At 46.2% G+C, this 24,120-nt stretch overlaps 1 protein-coding gene across 1 annotated transcript in view; it reads left to right on the top strand.

The window, feature by feature from the left end:
- Window positions 1–24,120, top strand: part of RIN2 (Ras and Rab interactor 2) — a 124,306-nt gene that overhangs the window by 1,271 nt on the left and 98,915 nt on the right. Inside the window, exon 2 of the mRNA XM_004376429.3 lies at window positions 6,260–6,352. Within this exon, the coding sequence (XP_004376486.2) occupies window positions 6,260–6,352 (93 nt within the window). The remainder of the gene's footprint in view (window positions 1–6,259; window positions 6,353–24,120) is intronic.

Below are 24,120 nucleotides of genomic sequence, written 5' to 3'. Positions count from 1 at the left end.
GTGAGCGCTACAGATACTAAAAAAAACTAGTGACGTACAGTGAGCGCTACAGATACTAAAAAAAACTAGTGACGTACAGTGAGCGCTACAGATACAAAAAAAAGAAAGTCATACAAAGATAACTGGGAATATTCAGAGACCGTCCCTGAATCTTTACACAAACCATTCTCACTTGCTTCTGCCTCATTTGGTAGAGTCAAACACGAGATTCACGTGGGGGAAGATAGGATGTGGGAGCCTCTTAAGGAGCTGGCAAATAGGTGAAGCCACTTATCAGGTGACAGGTCCCCAGGGTGAGTCGCTTTCTCCTATGTCCCTGACTTTGCCTGTAAAGTAATTGTAATTCACGGTCATGTTTACTAAGAACTGCAGTCCACTTTGCCTCACTACAAGCAACTGCTAGAAAGAAAAGGAGAGAGAAAAAAAAAAAAGGTTGTGATTAGGGAGCTTCTGTGCCAAGTTTCACACCGCTTGGAAATGAGAAGCCACGATTTGAATAAACTACGTTTCTTTTAAATTGTACTTATGAGTGGTGGATTCCAATATAATTCTCACTGCTGCTTCTTTTGTGGGTTTACACTTGTGACCTGAGGCAAATAAAATAGGAAGGGTATGTTGTTGCCAGCTACCACCTAGCTGACCCCAAACTCTTGGAGACCCCGTTCAGAATGTCAGTCCTCCACCATCCCCATGACCGGTTGTGCATCAGACCATCCATAGGGTTTTCTTCTTTCTCTCTCTTTTGTTTAAACATAATTTATTTTTATTGTTGTTGTTGAGAATGTACCCAGCAGAACATACACCAGTTCAACAGTTTCTACATGTATGATTCAGCAACGTTGATTATACTCTCAGTTCTGCAAACATTCTCACCCTCCTTTTCCAAGTTGTTCTTCCCGCATTAACATAAACTCACGAACCCTAAGTTTCCTATCTGATCTTTCAAATTGCTGGTGTCAGTTTGGTAGATAGATGTTAAAAGAGCATAGTCCTCAAGACAGACATTCTTTACTAGTTAAGCTAAACTATTATTTGGTTCTAAGAAGACTTCAGGGGATATTTTTGGTTTAAGGTATAAAGATTACCATATTTTTATGCAGATAACTCACACCTTCTACGTTTGTTTGCAACTGCGCTCTTCCCCTGCGAGGTATTTTCGTAGGCACTGCTTCACCAATTTTTTTACATGTTGTTGTGAAAAATATTGGCATAGTGAGATTACAAAAATACCTCATGGGGGGAGGGTGCAGTTGGCAAATAAACTTAGAAGGCATGAGTTATTTGCATAAAAATGCGGTATTTCAGGGCTACAGTTACTGGGATTCATTCAGTCTCCATGGATCCAGAAAGGCTGGATTCCATGAGAATTTCTTCCTGAGTTTCCCCCCTTTTGATCAGGATTGTTCTATAGAATTTTTGATCAATATGTTCAGTAATGTTAGCTAGGCACCATCTAGTTCTTCTGGTCTTGTGGCAAAGGAGACAGTTTTTCAGGGAGGCAGTTAGCGACACATTCCATATCCTCCCCCTATTCCTGACTTTCCTTTTTCGTTCCTTCCTGTTGCTCTAGGTGAATAGAGACCAATTGGTGTGCCTTGGATGGCCACTTGCACTACACAATGACCCCAGGCACTACACAATGAAGTAGGAGTTAGAACAGAAGCACTGACCATGTTGTTAGGCCAGTTAACTGGTATGTTCCATGAAACCATGTCCCTACCCCTTCAAACCAAGGAACCAAATCCCATGAGGTGTTTGGTGTACATAAGCAGCCATAGCAGCTACTTTTTTTTTGTCATTGTTATAAATATATCACACAACTTTTACCAATTCAACTTTTTACAGGTGTACAACTTATTGTCTGCAATGACAATAAATGACTGTGCAACCCTACCCGTAATCAATGTGATTTTTCCGTACCGTTAAACACCCCTTCCCCCCCCCCATCACACAACTTCTGCTAATTCAACGTTTTACAAGTGTACGGCTTATTGACAGCAATTATATTAATCGACTGTACAGCTCTACCCTTAATCAATGAGGTTTTTCCCTCACCATAAACCATAAGTCAGTACTCCATAAGCAATAACCTCCTGATCCATGGGGTTTTCATTGGCTGATTTTTGGAAGTAGATCACGAGGCCTTTCTTCCCACTCTGTCTTAGTCTGGAAACTCCACGGAGACTTATTCAGCACCACAGCAACAGGCAAGCCTCCACTGACAGACAGGTGGTGGCTGTGCATGAGTGCGTTGGCCAGGATTCAAACCCAAGTCTCCTGTGTGGAAGGTGGGAATTCTACCACTGAACTATATTTGCCTAAATAAACCTTTAAAAAGGAGAGGAGAGGAGAGGAGAGGCCCATTTCTTAATAGATCTCCGACCCTCTGGCTTGCCAAGATCTGGCCCATGGCCAGGCAGAACAGAAGCTGGAAGAGCGCCAGCGTCGGGACCCCTGCCTGCTCCAGCTCGCCACTGACAGTGTGAGCCAGGAGTCAGGACTCTGTGTTCCAATCCTGTTTGCCAGCTGCAGTCGCCAGCGCTGCCCCTCAGTGGCTCCCAGCAGACTTGGGTGGAGGGTTGGCCTGGACCTGCCTTTGGCGCCTGGCCTGGGGTCTGACCGAGTAGCTCAGGGCAGCTTTCTGAGGACACACCTTCACCTCCACAGTCGCTTTTTGGGGGCCACATGGAAAGCCACAGCTAGGTTCATTATAAAGTTAGGAGCTTGGAGTTCTGGGCAGATGAGGGATATCACTTCGTGCCTTTGTCCTGTAGCCCAATCAGTGGACAGGCTTCGTTCACATTCCTTCAGTGGTGTTACTGAAAGGCCTGGCAGCCCTGAAGTGTTTGAGTGTCCTTCAGCTCCTCTCAGGCTTTTCTGTTTTGCTGGTTCTTAGCTAGCATCTGGAAAGATCCACCGGGCACCCTGGGCTCTTTTTCCAAGAAACCACTTTCCCTTCAGGGAAGGCACAAGCAGCGCTGCTGGTATGAGTCTGGAGGAATTTTACAGCCTCTCATGTTACGCTACCTTTTTGTTGTCCTGCCTATTACTGGGGTGGTTTTAGGATGAGACACCTGGGACAGGTGCAGGGGGTGGGGGGCCGTGCGTGGAAAGGAGAAGTTAGCACTTGAAATTATATTTAATTTCTATTGATATTGGGCTAAGGTTTTAGAGGTTGGAGTTTGGGAAGGAAGATCTTAAATCAAAACTTCTTTTGGGGTCTTAAGGGCTTGATTTTAAAAAGTAGAAATAACCTGTATACTGTACTGGGTAGCACAAACAGTTAAGCGCTTGCCTACTAACCACTCAGAGGTGCCTCAGAAGAAAAGCCTGGCAATCTGCTTCCAAAAGATCACAGCCTTGAAGTCCTTATGGAGGACAGTTCTGCTCTGACACACATGGAGAATTGACTCTATGGCAGCTAGTATCCCCTTGGCTGAATGGACTGTTCCCAGCACCCCGTTCTGTGGCTCATACCTGCCTGCCACTTACCTGCTGTGGCACTTGGTAGCACATTCTTATCACCCGCTGCCATCTCCATCCTCGGAACAGCCTTTTGAAGGAGGAAATGTGATGGACTTGACTGCTCTTCCTGGAATGCAAACTGGATGTTTAGTTGAGGACGGTTTCAGTTAAATGCACGCATGCCTTTTTTAGGCAGCTAATTACAGTAAAAGGAAATTCTGGAATCCAAACTGCTACATTGCTAAAGGCAAATTCCTTGCCTGTCGAGGCTCATCCAGAAGGGTTTGTATACGGAAAACCTCTGCACAGAACAAAGAGATCCAGGCTGGTGAGGAATGAAGTCTTGGCTCTTGGCAGCTTCTTAACTGCTGGGAAAACGTCTGGGGGAAAAAGAATGACGGAGGCTAGGCTGGGTTTGAAGAAGTGTATGCTTTTTTATTTGTGTGGTTTTGGGGATGAACACTTAGCTGCCCCGAGGTTCCAGGGTGGCTCCTCTTTGCTCTCCTTCCGAGCACAGTGCCGCGTTCTCTTTCTGGAGTCGCTCCAGTCTTCAGACTTTGCTCATAAGTGGTGGCCTCCAAGGGCCGTGCAGCCGGGCTCCATCCAGAGGCTGAGCCCCACAACCTGCCTCTCTTGGAAAGCAGAATTGCACTGAGAAGCCCCCTCCCCACCCCCACCTCCTGGGGCAGGATTTGGAGCATTGACCTTCATCCCAGTTGGGTACCTTTAAAGTGGTACAGACCTGGAGAAATGACTAAAATGAGAGGAGGGGAGGCATGAGTTCTATTATTATTTTTTCCTAAATGGGATTTCCTGGGTCGTGGTGGTCCACTGTGCATGAGAACGGAAAGGCAAATCGTGGGCAGTCAAGTCACTCCAGAGATCGTGGCTCAGTTACGCTTACACAGCTCTCTGCAGGTGACGTTCTCCTCCTTGTAAAACATCTCTAATGCCACCTTCAACAGCCCTTTGTGCTGATGGCTCCCTTTTACCCAGTGAATAATGAGGCAACCCCAGTAAACTGGCTCTGGTTTTGGTGCCTGTCATGGATTGAATTTTGTCCCCCTAAAATGTCTGCCAACTTGGCTAGTCCATGTTTCCCGGTATTGTATGATTGTCCACCATTTTATGATCTGATGTGATTTTCCTATGTGTTGTAAATCCTACCTCTATGATGTTAATGAGGCAGGATTAGAGGCAGTTATGTTAATGAGGCAGGACTCAATCTACAAGATTAGGTTGTGTCTTAAACCAGTCTCTTTTGAGATATAAAACGGAGAGGCGAGCAGAGAGACATGGGGACCTCATACCCCCAAAAAACAAGAGCCAGGAGAATAGCGCGTCTTTTGGACCCGGGGCCCCTGCACTGAGAAGTTCCTCGCCTGGGGAAGATTGGTGACAAGGACTTTCCCCCAGAGCCAACAGAGAGAGAGAGCCTTCCCCTGGAGCTGACACCCTGAATTCGAACTTCTAGCCTCCTAGACTGTGAGAGAATAAATTTCTGTTTGTTAAAGCCGTCTACTTGTGGTATTTCTGTTATAGCAGCACTAGATGACTAAGACAGTGCCCCTCACCTTCACAACGGAAACACTGTCATTTAATCTTCCTTAATGTCAAGTGAGGAGCCCTGGTGGTGCAGTGGTTAAGAGCTAAGCTGCTAACCAAAAGGTCAGCAGTTCGAATCCATCAGCTGCTCCTTGGAAACCCTCTGGGGCAGTTCTTCTCTGTCCTATAGGGTAGCTACAAGTTGGAATTGACTCAGCAGCAACGGGCTTGGTTTTGGTTTTGTTAATGTCAAGTGTGATGCTTTTACTTATTGCCCATCCACCCTTGGGGGCGTAGTGGAGTGGAGCTGCCTCCTGTGCGTGTTATAGCGAGCAGAATGGACCATGAGGGTGAAGGCGGTGTTGCATTGGACCCTGGTGCAGCTTCAGGGCATCAGAAGGGTTTGGAAAGCCTCCCTCAGTCCCCACAACACACACCGGCCTGGGTGAGGTCTGCCGCACGGCTGGTGTGTGTTTAACTAGAAAGTGAACATGGAAGGCTTTGTGGCCAAGAGGGAAAGATTCTTGGATTTTGATGCTTCGAGTGAGGGAGATTCAAGCTCCCGTAGCCACAGTTAGGATTCAGAAATGTAGTTACCCTGCGTTTACATTGCCTTCTGCATTCCAGCATGCGTCCCCCTCCCTTGGATTACCAGGGAATGATTTACATATTGTCCCCTCGCAGGAGCTGATCTCTGTAAACAGTGACACAGTATTTCATCCAAATCTTCCTGATTTCTAGGGAGAAAATAGAGTGATTTATTTCCCGGTGCACTTCAGCTGACCTTGCCTGGAGGGAGGGCCAGCAGAGCTCATGATGACCTCATTCCATTCCAACAGGACTTCCTGGGACACACAGTGCCTCATTCTCCCTCTGCCCCTCTCTGATCAGTCCCATTAAAGCTCTAAGCTTTCAGAGCAGATTGTGGCGACGTCTAATATTTGTCCCTCTTGGACTTCAGCGTGAGGTCAAGCAAACACACAAAGCAATCATTATGCTTTAGGCAGTGCTGGAACCTTCTACGTCAGCTGGAGAAGCGGGGGTGGGGGGAGGTTGCAGTGAGGTGGGACACCGTCTCAGGCAGGAAGTCGCAGACCGAAAAGAGATGCAAGGGCTTTGGTGGGAAATAAATGGCACTGTGTTGTTGATGGAAAGAGCTCTTGGCAGGACTGTTGTTGTGAGTGTTCTGTGGCTTAGAAAGGAATTTCCTACAGGCTGAACTAACCATTAAAAATGTCTCTACCTTCAGGAGTCCCAGGCACGCAGTAGAGCCTCACTGGGGGAAATGTCTGCGTGGACGATGGGCGCCCGCCTTCTGGACAAGCGTGGAAGTTTCTTTAAGGTAAAAGGAAGCCTTGATTGTGATTGCTAATTGTCAGCCTGCTCGCTGTGCTGGCTGTCTGGGGAATCCACTCTCCCCGAGCTGCAGAGGAAAACCCTGCTCTCAGCCACCTCTGTCTAAGGAAACAGCCTGAGCCCAGCTGCGAGCTGTTAGCATGGTTTATAGTAGGGTGGGATTTTTGCAATTTAGCGCTTCCATACTGAAATTACAAAATGCACAGGACTCTGGCACGGAGAGGTGCTATGGTGTGTAGGACAACTGAGGCAACCTTTATTTGTGAACTGCTTAGCATTTTCTTTTTCAGCTGAGCAGCTTGATGGTGGAAGCTCTTTAAAATCCAGACTTTGCATTCCAGAGAGTTGATGCTGTAGCCTGTGTGTTCTACCCTTTGCTTGATTGCTTGAATCACTTGAGTGCTCGTAAAAACAGATTCCTGGGCCTCACCCTTGACTGACTGAATCTTATTTGCTGGGGATGGCTTGGGAGTCTGTATCTGATCAAACACCCGAGAAGCTTCTTATGATCAGGCAAGGTGTGGGAGAAACATGGCCATGTGGTCAAAAGCGTACAGCTTTTCTGTGCTCATGTTAATGCTGACAGGGTAAAATCACCTTACTAGCTTAACGAGGTAAGATTTTAAATGGGTGTTTTATGTACGAGTTGTGTGTGTATGTGTGTGTGCACGCATTTTAAATTAAGACTCAGTGGTCATTCTAATTTATACGTGGAAATTAATTTATTTCCTGTGTTTTTTTGCTTTCTTTCCTTTCTCTTACTCTCCAAATAATGCATGCTCATTGTAAGAAATTTGGAAAATACAGAATCATGTTAAAAAGTAGAAAAATGGAGGTGAAATGTTCATTTGAAATTTGTCACTGGCAGGTGTTCTGACACCAGGTCTTTGCCCCAGAGGGGAAGAAGTACAGAGGCACTTTAGCTTTATTACGGAGGAAAATAGTCTGTTTAATAATTATACCAACCCTTATGGGCCGTAAGAATATATCAACTCTTATTTGTATGCTCCCTATTTCCAAGAGACCAAAATTGATTTATGGTGTCGGTTATGACTCCACAAAAATCCACCAGAATAACCTGTTGATGAAGCAAAGCCAAGTTCATTAAACCTGCTGCTGTAGGGAGACCATCTCTAGGACACAGCCTGGTAGTGTCAAAGCCAGGCAAGGTCAGGACATCGTATTTATATAGGCTCACGTGGTATAAGCTGTGTTTGTTCAGGCAGTGAACTGATTAGATTTTGGTGAAGTTTATGACGTAAGAGTTTACAATTGGTGGACACAATAAGACAAAGGTCTTGAGGCAAGTTTTGTTAAGTAAATCATCATTTGATCACCAGTTTGTTTTCCTAGATGAGCAAATTGTTTGCCGGAAAAATTTGTTTCATAGGAATTTCCTGCCGCAAATAGTGAAGTTATTTATTGTTTTACAGCCTTAACTTCCTGGGCAAGAATATCTTGGAACAAATAGTTAAGTTATGTTGACACAGATGGTCTCAGTTCTTAGTCATAATAGTTCAGCTATGTGGACACAAGTCGTCCCAATCCTCAACTGATGCACTGAGTTTTAAGCAAACCTGTATGAGATCTGCCCACATGAGGCAGGTAAGGGAGTGCTCCAATGTCGCAGCGGCGATGGTTGTCGGGGCGGCGGAGATAGTAACCAATGCCACAACTCTTACAGAGAAGTGGGGCCAGGAGGGTCACTCTGAGGAGTTGAACCTTGGCTTCAGTCCCAGGAGTTTGTTTTATAGTCAGTACAGCAAGCAGTGAAGCAAATAACAGAACAATGGGCTTTGGGTGAATAACAATAAGTTTCGGGCAAGGGAGGAGGAATTCAGGTAAACAAGCCAATCAGTAACGGGTTTGGAAAAACAAGTCGTGACAAGTCTCAACATGTTGGGGACAAGTCTCAACATGCTGTGCAGCATAGAAGCCTTTATACATCCATATTTTAATGGCACATATCCCCACACCTCAAGACTCCTTAGATCCGAAGCTGAACCCACCAGGTCTCCTGACTCATCCTCCAGGTTCTTGGATTGCATCTTATGAGGATGTACATTTTCCATCTGGTGGAAGGGATGAACCATAAAAACCAAAACCTAACCAAACCCGTTGCTGTCCAGTTGATTCTACCTCATAGTGACCCTATAGAGCAGAATAGAACCTGCCCCCATAGGGTTTCCAAGGCTATAAATCTTTGTGAAAGCAGACTGCCACATCTTTCTCCTGCAGAACGGCTGGTGGGTTTTAACTGCTGACCTTTCTAAGCCAGCCTAAAATATTGGCTAGTTGATGACTACCAGTTTATGCTCTCCGGAAGCACAGTGGGGTTGTATCTTACATAGGCTTTGATTTTACTTTTGTACCTTACATTGACTTCGATTTTAAAGTCAATGCAAAAGAAAATCAAGTATAGTCCGAATTGCTTTGGAAAATTCCTTAGGAAGATGCTATGTTAGATCCAATACTACCTACCATTACGTTGATTATAGCCAGTCCTCCGCAGTCCTGGGAAGGATCATGTTGAACACCAGGTAAAGTATTGGGCTCTGTTATATGACAGAATTAATCAGGCCAGAGGTGAAAGGTCTGCCTGTAACCCCTGAGAGCACTGCAGATTCCTGCCTCCTACCTCCAGATCCTTCCTGGGCCAGATACTCTTGAGGGAAATGCTGGCAAAACGGCCTGCACTATTTAACATGTTTTGTCTGTTTTTTTTTTTCTTTTTTTTTTTCCTGAGCTTCAGTTTAATTTATTTAAGTTGGATGCTCCATGTAAATGATGCAGCTGCCATATGTTTCTTTTCTTTCTTACAGACATTGTTTTATAGACATTGTTATTCTTTACTGCTGCTGTTCTGTACTTAGCCACCAGCATTAGGCATGTAGTCATCTGCAAGCATGAGGTAAACTACGTCTAGACATTTAGTGCTGACTTGGAAGGTTCATGAGCTGGAGTGGAGTTCACTTGCTGAGATGGTTTGTCACTCAGAGAATTCTGGGACCCACTGGCCCTTTTTTTACTTCTCATGCTTTATTTCAATTTTTGAGTGCCCTTGATCAACCAAGCTCTGTACTAGGCCCTGGGGAGAGAAAACCAAAAACCATCCCTGACCTCAGGGATCTTTCAGTCTGGTGAAACAGAACAGTCACATCACTAAACACATAAATCAGAAAAGAAAAAAATGCTTCATGTAAGAGTAAAAGGGGCTCGAGGCTAGCCTGAGGTCCCAGAGAAAACCTTCCTGAGGAAGTGGCCGTTGATTTGAGAACTGGGGTTGCCTCTCTATTATCTAAGAAGTGGAGGTGACTCCCTTAGGCTGCTGCAATGCATTCCTCAATGTACATTTGTGATGCCCTATAACTGGATGGAACAATTTGGTAAGTGTGAGGATTCTTGCTTACATTTTTGACTCATGGCTGAGTGCCACATGCTTACTACTCCTTTCTTGGTTATTAGTGCTCATGTAAAGTAGAGGGTCAGCAAAAAAGAGGAAGACCCTCAACGAGATGGATTGACTCAGTGGCTGCAGCAGTGGGCTCAAGCATAACAACGATTGTGAGGATGGCGCAGGACCAGGCAGTGTTTCATTCTGCTGCACATGGGGTCACTGTGAGTCCAGACTGACTTGAGGGCACCTAACAACAACAACAACAGTGCTCATGTGATTTTGCATTAAGTGTAGATAATTGAAAGGCCACTCACTGGACCTCTTTTCATCATTATCCTCCCCCATCAAGTCTGTGTTTTTAAATCAGAGATGCTAACCAGGAGTAGAAAGCCTTGATTTGTGGTTTCCTGTCTGTCCTGGCTCATGGAAATGACTCAGATAAATTTCAGGACGTCAGGAGCGGGGCTTATATACAGACTGGGCTGTCTGAGATAACTGAGAATGCCCTGTGGCTCTTGTTCAAGTGTAATCTCATCCTGGAAGCTCTGACCACATAAACCCTAGGCTGGAAAAACATCCCCACAGGACTTCCTGGCACCATGGTGAATTTTCCTCAACCACTCGTGAGGAGTAGCATCTTCCTGTTCTACAGAGTCACTGTGGAAATGTTTGGAGGGTGAAGCCTTAGACAAGGCATCCAAGGTTATCTGCATTTCAGTGTTTTTACCATGGTGTAATAGAAGTCTACACCTATTGCTATGAAATTTCAAGGGTGTGTTGTTGGAAAAAGATTGTATAAGAAAAGCATTATTTAGGCTGCAAAAGTTCTAGGTAGTCCTGAACTAGGGGTAGGCAAGCTCAAAGTCATCTTTGATCCCTCCTTTTTCTAAATCCCACAGCCTCCTGCAAGCCACCCCACCCTCATCCCAGTGTTGGCAAATCCTCCTCCAAAAAAAAAAACAAAACCAAAGCTGTTGCCGTCGAGTCGATTCCAATTCATAGCAACCCTATAGGACAGAGTAGAACGGTCCCATAGGGTTTCCAAGGAGCGCCTGGTGGATTCAAACTGCAGAACTTTTGGTTAGCAGCCGAAGCTCTTAACCACTATGCCACCAGGGTTTCCAAATCTTCCTCAAGTATCCTAAATCCATGCCCTCCTTCCCTTTCCTACCTCCACCTTCCTACTCAGGTTCTCATCTGTCATTTGTGGGCATTATGGGTCATGCGCAAAACCCACCTTCCCCACCACTGGATGTGCTTGTTTGTTTTCTTCTGGCCACTGTCTTCTGTATTCCTAGGGCCGCCCTAACAAAGTGCCACAGATTACATAGGTGGCTGATAAGAACAGAAGTTTATTGTCTCACAGGTCTGGAGACTAGAAGTCCGAATTCAGGGTGTTGACAGGGCTGTGTTTTCTCCAAAGGCTCTAGAGAAAGATTCTTCCCTCTCTGTCTCACATACCCACCCACACACACACACAGAGCTTGTGGTAGCCCCAGGCATTCCTTGGCTTGCAGCTACACCGTCCCTCCCTTGTCACATGGCCATCTTCCCTCCGTTAGGAGGACAACACTCAAATTGGATTAGGATCCCCCCTACTCCAGCATGACCTCCTGTTAACTGATAACATCTTCCAAGATCCTATTTCCAAACAAGGTCACGCACACAAGATACCAGGGGATAGGGCTTCAGCATAACCCATTATTGAATATTGAATATACCATGGACGGCCAAAAGAACAAACAGATCTGTCTTGGAAGAAGTACAGCCAGAATGCTCCTTAGAAGGAAGGATGGCGAGACTGTCTTACATACTTTGGACATGTTATTAGGAGGGACCAGTCCCTGGAGAAGTACATTGTGCTTGGTAAAGTAGAGGGTCAGCGAAAAAGAGGAAGATCCTCAACAAGATGGATTGACACAGTGGCTACAACAATGGGCTCGAGCATAACAACAATCACAAGGACGGCGCAGGACCGGGCAGTGTTTCATTCTGTTGTACGCAGGATCGCTGTGAGTCGGAGCCGACTCAACGGCACCTAACAACAACAACAACAATTCAACCCGTAACATATCCGTTAATGTTGTTGTCATTAGTTGCTGTCGAGTGGATTCTGACTCTTGGTGACCCCATGTGTACAGAGTAGAACTGCTCCATAGGGTTTTCAAGGCTATGACCTTTTGGAAAGAAGCAGGTTGCCAGGCCTGTCTTCCAGGGCATCTCTGGGTGGTTTCGAACCGTCAACCTTTCAGCTAGTAGCTGAGCACTTAACTATTTGTGCCACCTGGGGATTCCTGATCAGTGTTGCCTGTTTGAACTCTTCACCTTGACATTGGCAGACTTTCAGCCCTATTTCCCCTTTTCCCAGTGGCTTCTCCACCTGTCCTGCCACTGCACCCTGGTCATCTGCTCATGTTCTCCAGACCTGCCTGACACCTGCCTCCAGGCCTTCGCCCTCACCAGCTTCTGCATCACTTCTCCTCTTTTCACCAGACTCCTAACCTTCCTTCCAGGCTGACCTTAGACCCCATGTGATCCACTGACAGTTGAGCCCAAGCAATAGAGTGTATCTTCCTTTACTTTTGTCTGAAGAGAAAATTGTGGTAGAAACACTCATTATGAAGGCCAACTGGTAGTTGTAGCCCCCAGGTAGTGCCAGGATGTAAACTTCATAACTCCACCAGTGGTTGGCTTTGTCCGCTTGTGGCCAGGCCCCTGGCCCCAAACAGAGAATGATGCCAGGGGAGGACCAGTGTGAATTACCCACACAGCAATTCTAGCACCTTAATCAATGCCTTTGAGCACCATTCGGCCAGCCTGAACATGCATGCAGAGTTCCCGCCGTCTGAGTGGTGCCTTCCTACCCTCTCCGCCTTTGGAATAGTGTGACAGTTGTTCTCAACTGACCGGGAAGAAAATAAGCTGACTCTCCTGTGCCTCAGAACTCCTCAGTCTGTGGGGAGATCATCTGACCCAGGGCTCACAAACCAACCAGGGTCGTTCGAGGGCCCAACTCCGCGGCAGTATCGGTTCAAGGGATTGTTTTTGGCCATTTCCCATGGTTTGGATAACAAGGTGCATTGTGTTTGTCCTTCAGACACAGAACACTTGTAATTTTGTTGCAGAGAAGCCATAGACATCCTCTCTGGCACCATAAAGAATAGAAGTATGACTCCCTTTGAAGAAACCGCATTGCTAAAATCTGCTTCTAGGTGAAGCAGGGGGTGGTGATCCACTTTACCTTGACTGAGTTCCTTTAAGTATCAGTCTCCCTTCAGCATTTGTAAAAGTGTCAGTTTTAAAAAGAACTCCGTTGCAGGCAAATATCAATCATCCAGAGACTGGCATGGCTGTCCCCCTTGGGCCTCAGTGATTGCCCGCACTTGGGTTTTCAGGCTTTTCTGGTGCAGAAATTCACTTCTTCCATGCACAACAACTCACGTTTGTTTGACAGTGGACAGAGATGGTGGGGACATGAAAGTGAATGAATAGACCCCAGATCACACCTTAGTCAAACATTTCATTGCCTTTCTCCTGAAAAAAATTTCTTTAAAAATATTTTATTACATTTTAGGTGAAAGTTTACAGAGGAAATTAGTTTCCCATTCAACAGGTTGTACACAAAGTGTTCCATGACATTGGTTGCAATCCCCACACTGTGTCAGCACTCTCCCCATTTCCTGGGTTCCCATATCCTTTCGTCTGGTTATTCTACCCCTTCCTGTCTTCTCATCTTTGCTTTTGGGCAAATGTTGCCCTTTTGGTTTCATATAATTGTTTGTTCTATGGAGCATGTTCTTTTCTGGTGTCACTGTTTATTGTATGGGCCTGTCTATTGCTTGGTTTGAAGGTGGTTTCCAGGAATGACCCAGTTCCAAGTCAGAGGGGTGTTGTAGGGCCAGAGTCTCCGAGGTTCCTCCAGGCTCTATCAGGCCAGTAAGTCTGGTCTTTTTTTATGCACTTGATTTTTTGTTCTACATTTTTCTCCTGCTCTGTCCAGGACCCTGTACTGTGATCCCAGTCAGAGCAGTCAGTAGGGGTAAGCTAGGCACCATCTAGTTCTTCTTGGGGTCATGTGGGCTGTGCTACATGGGGTCCATTAGTCCTTTGGACTAATTGCTCCCTTGAGTCTTTGGTTTTCTTCACTCTTCTTTACTCTGGTTGGGAAGAGACCACTAGTTGTATCTTAGATGGCCGCTCACCAGCTTTTAAGACCCTAGACACTACTCACCAAAGTAGGATACAGAACATTGTTTTTAGGCACTGTGTTATGCCAGTTGACGTAGATGTCTCTGGCTGAACGAATTTTTACACAGGTCTGTGGGTACTTAATTACAAGGCATGGACCTGAGTGTCATTGTCTTGGTTTCCCCAGCACACCCCCGGACAGTGAACAGACACACAGCATATGCCAAGTGTCCAGGGAAAGAGCTAAACACCTTGGAGTGGAAACAGTATAGCTACTAGAGACTTAGACCTATTGATGCGTTGATAATTTACTCATGATAACATGGCAAAGCATAGTTTACCTGCACATCAGTATTTGGGTGTATCTTTTGTTTTCCATAAATAAATTCTTTATAGACATGTATCACTGGGGAGATGTTGGAGCAGCACTGTCCAGTAGAAATACAATGTGGGATATAGATGTAATTTTAAGTTTTCTAGTAGTCACATTTAAAAAGTTTTTTAAAAAGTGAAATTAATTTTGATAATATGTTCTATTTAACCTAGTATGTCTAGAATATTATCATGTCAGCATGTAATCAATATTGTTGCTGTTGTTATGGTCGCCAAGTCAGCCCCTGACTCATGGTGACCCCGTACACAATGGAGCAAAATGCTGCCTGCTCCTGTGTCATTCCCATGATTGGTTGCAGCTCAGACCATGGTGATCCATTGAGTTTTCATTGACTAATTTTCAGAAGTAGATCACCAGGCCATTCTTCCTACTCTGTCTTAGTCTGGAAGCTCTGCTGAAACCTGTTCAGCGTCATAGCAATACACAAACCTCCAGTGACAGGCATGGGGTAGTTACACATAAGGTTCATTGGCTGGGAATTGGACCCGGGTGTCCCTCATGGGAGGTGAGAATTCTACCACTGAACCACCAATGTCTTATATAATCATTATAAAAAATTATTAATCAGATATTTTACCTTTTTTTACTGTCTCTGAAATCCAGGATGTATTTTACAGTCAGCATGTCTCAATTCAGACCTGCCACCTTCCAAGTGCTCAGTAGCGGTGTGTGGCCAGGGACTGCCACATTGGCCAGTGAAGGCTTAGAGTTTATCTAGTCTAATCTCCTCCTTTCACAGATGGGGAACTGAGGACCAGGGCTGGTTAGTCTTTAGCAGGGACCAGAATCAGGCCTGGACTGAGTTCCTGGCCTGCATTTCTCCCGCGGCCTCTCCGAGGGTCCTCTGACGGCATTCCCCCTTCTCCTGTGCACAGTCCCAGGAAGCTCCATCTGCAGAGGTCACAGGGACAGTGGCTGCACTCTGGCGAGGCAGTTGGCTTTTTTTAGATGCACACGCATGTCTGTCACCATCTGTTCCAAATGCCTCCAGGACAGAGATCAGCACCCGGGACACGACTTTCTAGGAATGGCACAGCTTGTTGGACTTGTGGGCTAACACAATTCCTGTCAGCATTTTCAAAAGGAGTGGTCTTCACGGTTTTACCGGATGGTTCACCCAGCATGTCGTAGCCATGCATTTCTGATACTAATCGCCACCTGTCCGGCCTCCGCACAGTCTCACTTGCTCCAGGGACCTGAGGAGTGAAGTAGATTCTCCTGGTTCCCTGCAACCAAACGTTACTCCAGGCTTACTTGTAGCTCTGAGTTTGCATACTGAGGAGGCCGCCAAGGAGGGAGATGCAGTTTTGAAGGACAATTGTGTCAATGTGTAATTTTTAAAAAGCCAAGGTTACCTGCATGCAAGTATTTTTACCACAGTGTAATAGAAAATTGGAGTCCCTGGGTGGTGCAAATGGTTGACACACTCAGCTGCTAACTGAAAGACTGGAGGTTTGAGTCCTCCTAGAGGAGCCTCCAAAGAACCATCTGACGATCTACTTCCGAAAAATCAGCCATTGAAAACCCTATGGAGCATAGTTCTGCTCTGGCACACATGGGGCTGTCATGAGTCAGAATCAATTCAACAGCAACTGGTACTGGTAATAGAAGATTAATTTCCCAAGATAATACTCCTTCCAGTGTCTTTACATGGTAAGCAGAAACCCATTCCCACAACAAAATCTGAAGCTGTATTACCTCTTGCTATGTAACTAATTACTCCCAAATCTCAGTGACTTAAAGCAGCAAACATATCTCACAGGATCTCTATGAGATGTGGCCAAGCTGTCAGCAAGGGCTGTTGTGTCACCTGAAGGCTTGGTTGGTGGGGAATCCCCTTCAAAAACATCCACCTCAGTCCCTCGCCACAGGGGCCTCTCCATAGGGCTGACCTCGTGATATGGCAGCTGGCTCCCCCAGGGGGAATGATACAGGAAAGAGCAAGAGAGACAGAAGCCACAGCCTTCTTATAACCTAATCTTGAAGGGACAGCCTGTCACTTCTGTGCTATTCTGTTCATTAGAAGCAAGTTAGTAAGTCCAGCCCACCCTCAAGGGAGTGTACACATGATGTGACTGCCAGGATGTGGGGTCCTTGGGGGCCACCTTAGAGAAATAAACATAGAAGAAGTTTGGTCACAAGCTCTAAAGCCTGTGGGGCCGTCCAGGAATCGAATGAGTGAGTAGGCCTGCTGTCTGCCATGTGCCTGCTAGGAGGGGGAAGCTGCTCACTTAGCCCCAACCAACTGTTGTCAGATGAAGATGAATGTAGAGCTTCTCATGTTTCAAGAGAGACCAGAATTCTAGATTTTTATGTACAATAATCCCAATTTGCGAAGCACCATGTGCACAAAAGAAAATACTTCTTGGGGCTGCCTTTCGCTTCTGAGCTGTCATTTTGAACTTCTGATTTGTTAGTGGCTTGGGAGGGGGGTCAGCTATGGACAGCCCAGCCTCCTAACAGCACCCTAACTCCAGGAGGCTCAGGGGGTGTGCTAGGGGGGCTGAAGCTCCAGCTTCTGAACCTCTTGGGTGCCTTTTGCTCAACAGCAGCAGGGTGAAGAGATAAGACTCATCCGTGGATTGACTGAGGGAAAGGCAGCAAGTTTCTCTGGTCCCAAGGTGGTATCTCGCCCCAACCCAAGGTCACCAGACTATGTAGGGCACAAGACTAACATTAAGTTGTAGAAGTCCGCTCCTCCCCTTTTTAGGAATAGCTTCTCACCTTAGCTAATGGGCCACATAGAGCCCGCTGCCCCTAGATGCTTTCCAAGGGAAGAATGGGTGTGGGATACAAAGTCATCTTTCTTCTCTCCCCTTACATTTTAAAGAGACTAGCCTGCCCAAAAAATAGCTTTCCCACCACCCTATAATTCTAATTGGAGATTCATTTGAGTTTTAGTGAGGAGCACTTACTGACAGTGTCAGATGGCACTGTTAGTCATTCACAATTTAGTATGAACTGGGCTTTCCCAACCTCTAATTGAGATTAGTCTAGAGGGTAAATGTGAGTTCATGTGTGTTGAAAGGGAGGAAATAGAAAAAGGGAAGCTGGGGTCTCTGAGGGGAACGGCAGGGCTTAGGGCATCCTATGAGTGGGGTCAGGCAGCACAGGGGCATCAGTCACCCCAAGTGGAGGGGAGCAGTCAAAAGAGCGTGCCGGGAAGTAGTAGTGGTGAAGACACAGAACTCCAAAGAACAAGCACATCTGGATATTCTCCAAACACCACTGCCCTGAGCCTGGCAGTCGGGGGGCTTCACAAGGACTTTAGCACCCATCTTCTCTGACTTGTCCTTCACCACGCAGGCAGGAGAGGTGTGCTTAAGAGTCATGTGATCTCTGGAGTGAGACAAATCTGGCCTTTGCCCCAGTCCATTACCTACTACCCACATGACTCCGGACAAGTTGTGTCAACTCTTTGGGCCTCAGTTTCCTCATCTGGAAATGAGGGATCAGTGTACCTCCGTCATTAGGCTGCTGTTATGAAAACGTAAGGCTATCACCCCTACAAAGGAGCCCTGGTGGCACAGTGGTTAAAACGCTCGACTGCTAACCAAAAGGATGGCTGTTTGAACCTACCAGCCCCTCCGCAGGCGGGAGATGTGGCAGCCTGTTTTCCATAAAAATTACAGCCTTGGAAACCCTGTGGGGCAGTTCTACTCTTTCCTACAGGTTCACTATGAGTTGGAATCCACTTGATGGCAGTGGGTTTGGTTTTGGTTTTTATGGGCAATGCCTAGGAGTCCTAGTGGTGCAGTGGTTAAAGCACTCGGCTGCTAAGCGAAAGGTCAGCAGTTTGAACCCACCAGCTACTCTGTGGGAGAAAGATATGGCAGTCTGTTTCCATAAAGATTACAGCCTTGGAAATCCTGTGGGGCAGTTCTGTTCTGACCTATAGGGTTGCTATGGGTTGGAATTGACTGGACAGCGATGGGTTTGGGTTTTGTTTATCACCCCTACAGAGCACTTAGCTAATGCCTGATCCATAATAGTGTCTCAACAAAGTTCATTGCTTTTGGCAAACCAGTTCCCCCAGATGATGGCAGGATCCTCAAGCGCTGATTTGTGCACAGAGCATGTCTTGAAAGTCTGAGTTTCCACTTAGAGCTTGCACTGATTCAGCGCAGGCGCCTGGGTTTCCCTGCAGGGACTAGACTCACCTTCAGCCAGGGGAAGGCATTGCCCTCATGACCAGGGCTTGCTGCATTTGTGTTGCCAGAGACCTGGGGGGCATATACCCAACCCTCAGTTCTATTTCCTCATCTGTTAAATAAAGGGGCTTTACTGGGAGGATTTCCTTCCCCAAACTTCTCATGTGGTAAGAATCCCTTTGGGTGCTTTTTAAAATGCATATTCCCAGGACCCATCTCATACCTTCTGAATCAGAATCTCTGTACATGCTGAGTCAGTATGGAAGCCTTATCATTAACAAGGGCCCAGCTGATCCTAGCTGCCAAGAGGTTTGGGACACACTGGGTTAAGGACGGCAAGTCCCTTCAAGATCAAATGCCCGCCTGTGTCTGTCGGGTGTATTAGGAAGTAATTACTCCCTGAAGTGTGGTGCCGAGGCCCCCAGCCCTGGCATCACCCGAGCTTGTCAGCAAAGCAGTCCAGACCAGTGCTCTTCAGTGTGGTGCCTGAACCAGATACCAGCGTCGCATCACCTGGGGACTAGTTAGAGATGCAGATTCTTGGATCCCACCCCAGACCTGGAGAATGGGAAGCCCTGAGGTGGGGCCTGGTGATCTGGGCTCTAATAAGCCCTCTCATGGTGCTCTTACACTGTGAAGTTTGAGAACCACTACTCTGGGCCCTGTGTTTGAGTTCGTGAATAGTACTATACAAAAATCCTGGAGATGGCTGCACGCCCCCCCCACCCCCGTAAAACAGACTAACAACACCTTCCCAGCTGCCCAGCACCCTGCAACACAGAGAAGCAAAGTGGCCTTCCTGAGCCCGGAAACACGACATCACCATGTAACCACAGGAGCACACACACTCAACGTGCTAAGATTCGCAATGCTTCTCCTCACCTGCCCATCTAAAACCCGTTGTCATCGAGTCAGTTCTGACTCATGGCAACCCCATGTGTTACGGAGTAAAACTACTCTATAGGGTTTTCTTGGCTGTGATCTTAACAGAAGCAGATCGCCAGGCCTTTCTTCCATGGGTGGGTTCGAACTGCCAACCTTTAGGTTAGCAACAGATGGCAAACCTCTTGCGCCACCCAGGGCCCTTTCCCCAGCTAAACCAAACCCATTGCCATCAAGTCGATTCCGACTCAGATAGCCTACAGGACGGGGTAGAACTGCCCCATAGGGTTTCCAAGGAGCAGCTGGTGGATTTGAACTGCCGACCTTTTGGTTGGCAGCCAAGCTCTTAACCGCTGCGCCACCAGGGCTCCTTCCCCAACTAAAGCCTGGGGGAAATGAACCCTTACTCCTTACTGTTGGCATTCACTACCATTAGCCAAAGGAACAAAAGAACAGACACAACTATACTCTGCTGAATGCCTACATTTAGGTGGGAACTGCTATTTTGGTGCCACTATGTATGCACAGTCCAGCTTTCCTCCTTATTCAGCTGCTTTTTAAAATTGATGTTTAATTTAACAAACACTGTTCTAGGCATTGTTATAAGTACTTTAAAAATATTAACATATTTAATCCTCACGCTACTATCATCCCCATTTTACAGATGAGGAAACTGATGCAGGGTCAAGTAACTTGCTCAGGGTCACACAATGTGGAGACTGTACCTGAATTGGGGAAGAATTTAATGGAGAAGAGACCTAGCACCCATCTTACTTTCCTTGGGAACTTGAAATGCTGATCTATGTACCTCAGCTGGCTCAGAAATGATGTACGGGCACCCTTTCTTCTTGTCACGTTCCTTGTGGTAGTCCCTTGTATTTGATGCTTGTTAACCAAGATGTGAGCCTTATTTTACTTTCCCACTCTTTTTCTCTCCCAGCGTTGTCCTCTGCTGGCCACCCACAGCAATCCCTTTGCTGCCTGTCAAAAAGTGAGGACCATTTTCCTCTAAGACCACCAGGAGCACACCCCTCATCAGAGTTAGGTTTATTAGTGTGCTGCAGCACGGGGGAGAACATACCAGAGGAACTGTGGAGGGTTCTCAGCAAGATAGAGTTGGGAGGGGCTTCCTATGGGATTTGGGCTTGCGTCTGGTAAGTCTAATAGTGGTAGGGTTGCAGATTCAGCAGATGAAAATACAGGATACCCGGTTAAAGTTGAACTTCAGATAAGCATAGTACAGGCAGTCCCCAAATTACCAATGAGTTCCATTCCTATCTGTCTTTAGGTCGAATTTGTACGTAAGTCAGAACCGTTAGCTATGGTTTGTATGTAACATCAGTTAGTCAAATGTTTGTCTTAGTATATAGTATACTTTTCAATGCATAAAAAAAATTAAAGAAACACTTCCAGGTACACTAAAACATCTTTAACATAATAATACAGTAATAATAATGTTTTGATGCACATTGCAAAGTAGCTTCTGTGTGTTATTATGAACCAATGTATGTACCTCAAATTTTTAACATAATAAATAGGCTTAACGGGGGTTGGCTCATAACTATGGGTTGTATGTAAGTTGGATGTTCATAACCCAGGGACTTCCTGTATAAGAATGTCCTATGCAATATTTGGGATATACTTAGGCTTATAAAATTATTCATTGTTTATCTTCATTAAAATTTAACTGGGTGTCTTAGTTTCTTTTTGCTGCTATAATAAAAACACCACAAGTGGGTGGCTTTAATGAACAGAAATTTATTTTCTGACAGGTGGCTGAAGTCCAAATTCAGGGTGCTGTCTCTGAAGGCTTTCTGTCTCCATCGGCTTTGGGAGAAGGTCCTTGTCTCTTTGCAGCTTCTGTTCCTCAGCTCCTTGGTGATCTCATGTGGCAAGGCATCTGTCTTGCCCCATGTGTGCTTTCTTGTCTCTGTGCCCAATCTGCTCTTTTTATATCTCAAAAGTTATTGGCTTAAGACACACCCTATACTGATATGGCCTCATTAACAAAACAGAGAAAAACCCTATTCCCAAACGGGATTACATCCATAGGTATAGGGGTTGGCATTTACAATACATATTTTGGGGGGACACAATTTAATCCATAACACTGAGCAGCCTGCATTTTATCTGGCAACCATAAAGAAGGATTTGGGTGCTTCAGGAAGCAGGGGAAATTCAGTGATTGGGTAGCTTAATAAATTTTATCTAGAAAGCGGGAGAAATAAAGGGAGCTAGAGGTGTCATGAAGCCCTGGTGGCACAGGGATTAAGAGTTCAGCTGCTAATCAGAAGGTCGGCGGTTCGAATCCACCAGCCACCCCTTGGAAACTCTATGGGACAGTTCTACTCTGTCCTATAGGGTTGCTATAAGTCAGAACCGACTCGATGGCAACGGCTTTTTTCTACTCTATCCTATAGAGTCACTATGAGTCGGAATCGTCTCCATGGCAATGGTTTTTTTGGGTTTTTTTTTTAGAGGTGTCATGGTAAAGAAGCAGCCAACACCCGTGATTGTCAGAAGAGGGTGCTGTTTAGTCATTGTTGTCGTTCTAGTGTGCTTGTCTGTGTTCCTAGCGGCCTCCTCTGACCGGTGTTACGATCTATGTGCACTGTTTACATTCAGCTGTTGACTCTCTCGTTCCACTTCCAGATCCTGGGCTCATTTCAGAGTCTCCTAGATGCTGAGGTCTCGAACATGCAAGTTATTTGGGGTCTGTTGAGGACAGCCAGTTCAGTCTAGACCAGTGATTTTAGCTGGGACATTTTGCCCTCAGGGGACATTTGGAAATGTCTGCAAGTATTTTTGGTTGTCACAACTGGGTATGAAGTAGGGCAAGGAACATTGACTTTGAGTGGATAGAGGCCAGAGATGCTGCTAAACTCCTGCAATGCACAGGACAGCCCCACAACGAAGAACTACCCAGCCCAAAATGTCATTAGTGCCAAGGCTGAGAAATCCTGGATTGTGAATCAGGAAATAACCCTTCTCTGAGATTTCTCTAACTGTCCCTGGGGCAGGCCTTCCAGAAGTAAAGGAAATGAAAGCAAGGAAAATATGAGCATGAGTGTAGCACGCACTGCCCCGTAACCTTCTTCAGGGTAGAGATAGTTTTGTTGGATTTATATCATCTGGGCCTAGCTCGGAGCCCTGGTGGCACAGTGGTTAAGCATTTGGCTGCTAACCAAAGGTCGGCAGTTCAATCTACCAGGTGCTCCTTGGAAACCCTACAGGGCAGTTCTACTCTGTCCTACAGGGTTGCTATGAGTTGGAATCGACTCTATGGCAGTGGGTTTTTTGGTGGCACTAGGTCACTAGTAGATGTTCAGTAAATATGCTGAAAGGATAAATATGTGTGCATTATGCTATAAACCAGTTTTTATCCAGTCAGTTCTGACTCAGAGTGCCCCATTTTTGTTTGAGTAGAACTGTGCTCCATAGGGTTTTCAGTAGCTGATTTTTCAGAAGTAGATTGCCAGGCCTTTCTCCTGAGTTGCCTCAGGGAGGACTTGAACTGCCAACGTTTTGGTTAGCAAAATAGTTAATGAGCATATTAACTGTCTTAGTCATCTAGTGCTGCTGTAACAGAAACACGACAAGTGGATGGCCTTAACAAAGAGAAATTTATTTTCTCACAGTCTAGTAGGCTAGAAGTCCAAATTCAGGGTGTCAGCTCTGGGGGAAGGCTTTCTCTCTCTGTTGGCTCTGGAGGAAGTTCCTTGTTGTCATCAGTCTTCCCCTGGACTAGGAGCTTCTCTGCACAGGAACCTCGAGTCCAAAGGATGCGCTCTGCTCCTGGTGTGTGTTTCTTGGTGGTATGAGATCCCTCATTCTCTGCTTGCTTCCCTTTTATCTCTGGTAAGGTAAAAGGTGGTGCAGGCCACACCCTAGGGAAACTCCCTTTACATTGGATCAGGGATGTGACCTGGGTAAGGAAGGTGTTACAGTACCACCCTAATCCATTTTAACATAAAATTACAATCACAAAATGGAGGCCAACCACACAATTCTGGGAATCATGGCCCAGCCAAATTGATACACACATTTTTGGGAGGACATAATTCAAACCATGACATTAACTATTTGCACTACTGTGGGAATCTGTATTTTGCTGTATTTTCCAGCACTTAAAATGGCAGGAGGACTAGGTCCTGAGTCTGCAGTAATGGACAAAACCATCTGGACAGGAGAGCATATAAAAATTAGAGAAACTGAGCTCTGAGGGATGGAGAAGAGGGCAGAGCTACACATGCAAGTGACAGGGGAAGCCTGCTCTGAGGAGGTGGCATCAAGCTGAACTCTGCAGGACAAGAAAGAGACAAGGGGAAGAGCATTCACAGTGAGGAAACTGCTTGTGCAAAGACCTGGGGTCAGTGTCTGAGGCTCTTGAAGAAGACCAGGTCAGAGAGTGTAATGGGCAGTGGATGGGGTGTGGAAGACTGGCAGTAAGTGAAGGAGGGAGGGAGCAGGGGCCAGTTGTGCAGGTAGGTGAGGAGTGTGGAGGGCTTTGAGTAGGGGAGTGAAAGGATTCGACCTATGTGCAACCTCATAAAGCTCACCTGGTGTTAGCATCGTGTCTCTAATCCAGCAACCAAGAAAACCCAAGTGCTCTTCAGATCTCTCCTGGAATCCCTGGATGGTTGCCAGCGTGGACCTCCTACACAGCACAGCTGGAAGTCAGCTTGCCTGTCTTTCTCTACACCTTGCTCGCATGCCCACCAGCTCTCTCCAAAAAAGTCCCC

Source organism: Trichechus manatus, unplaced genomic scaffold (genome assembly GCF_000243295.1).
Source record: "Trichechus manatus latirostris isolate Lorelei unplaced genomic scaffold, TriManLat1.0 scaffold00042, whole genome shotgun sequence".
Classification (NCBI taxonomy): domain Eukaryota; kingdom Metazoa; phylum Chordata; class Mammalia; order Sirenia; family Trichechidae; genus Trichechus; species Trichechus manatus.
The sequence above is the reverse complement of the archived record's forward strand: the minus strand, read 5'-3'. Positions and strand labels throughout refer to the sequence as shown.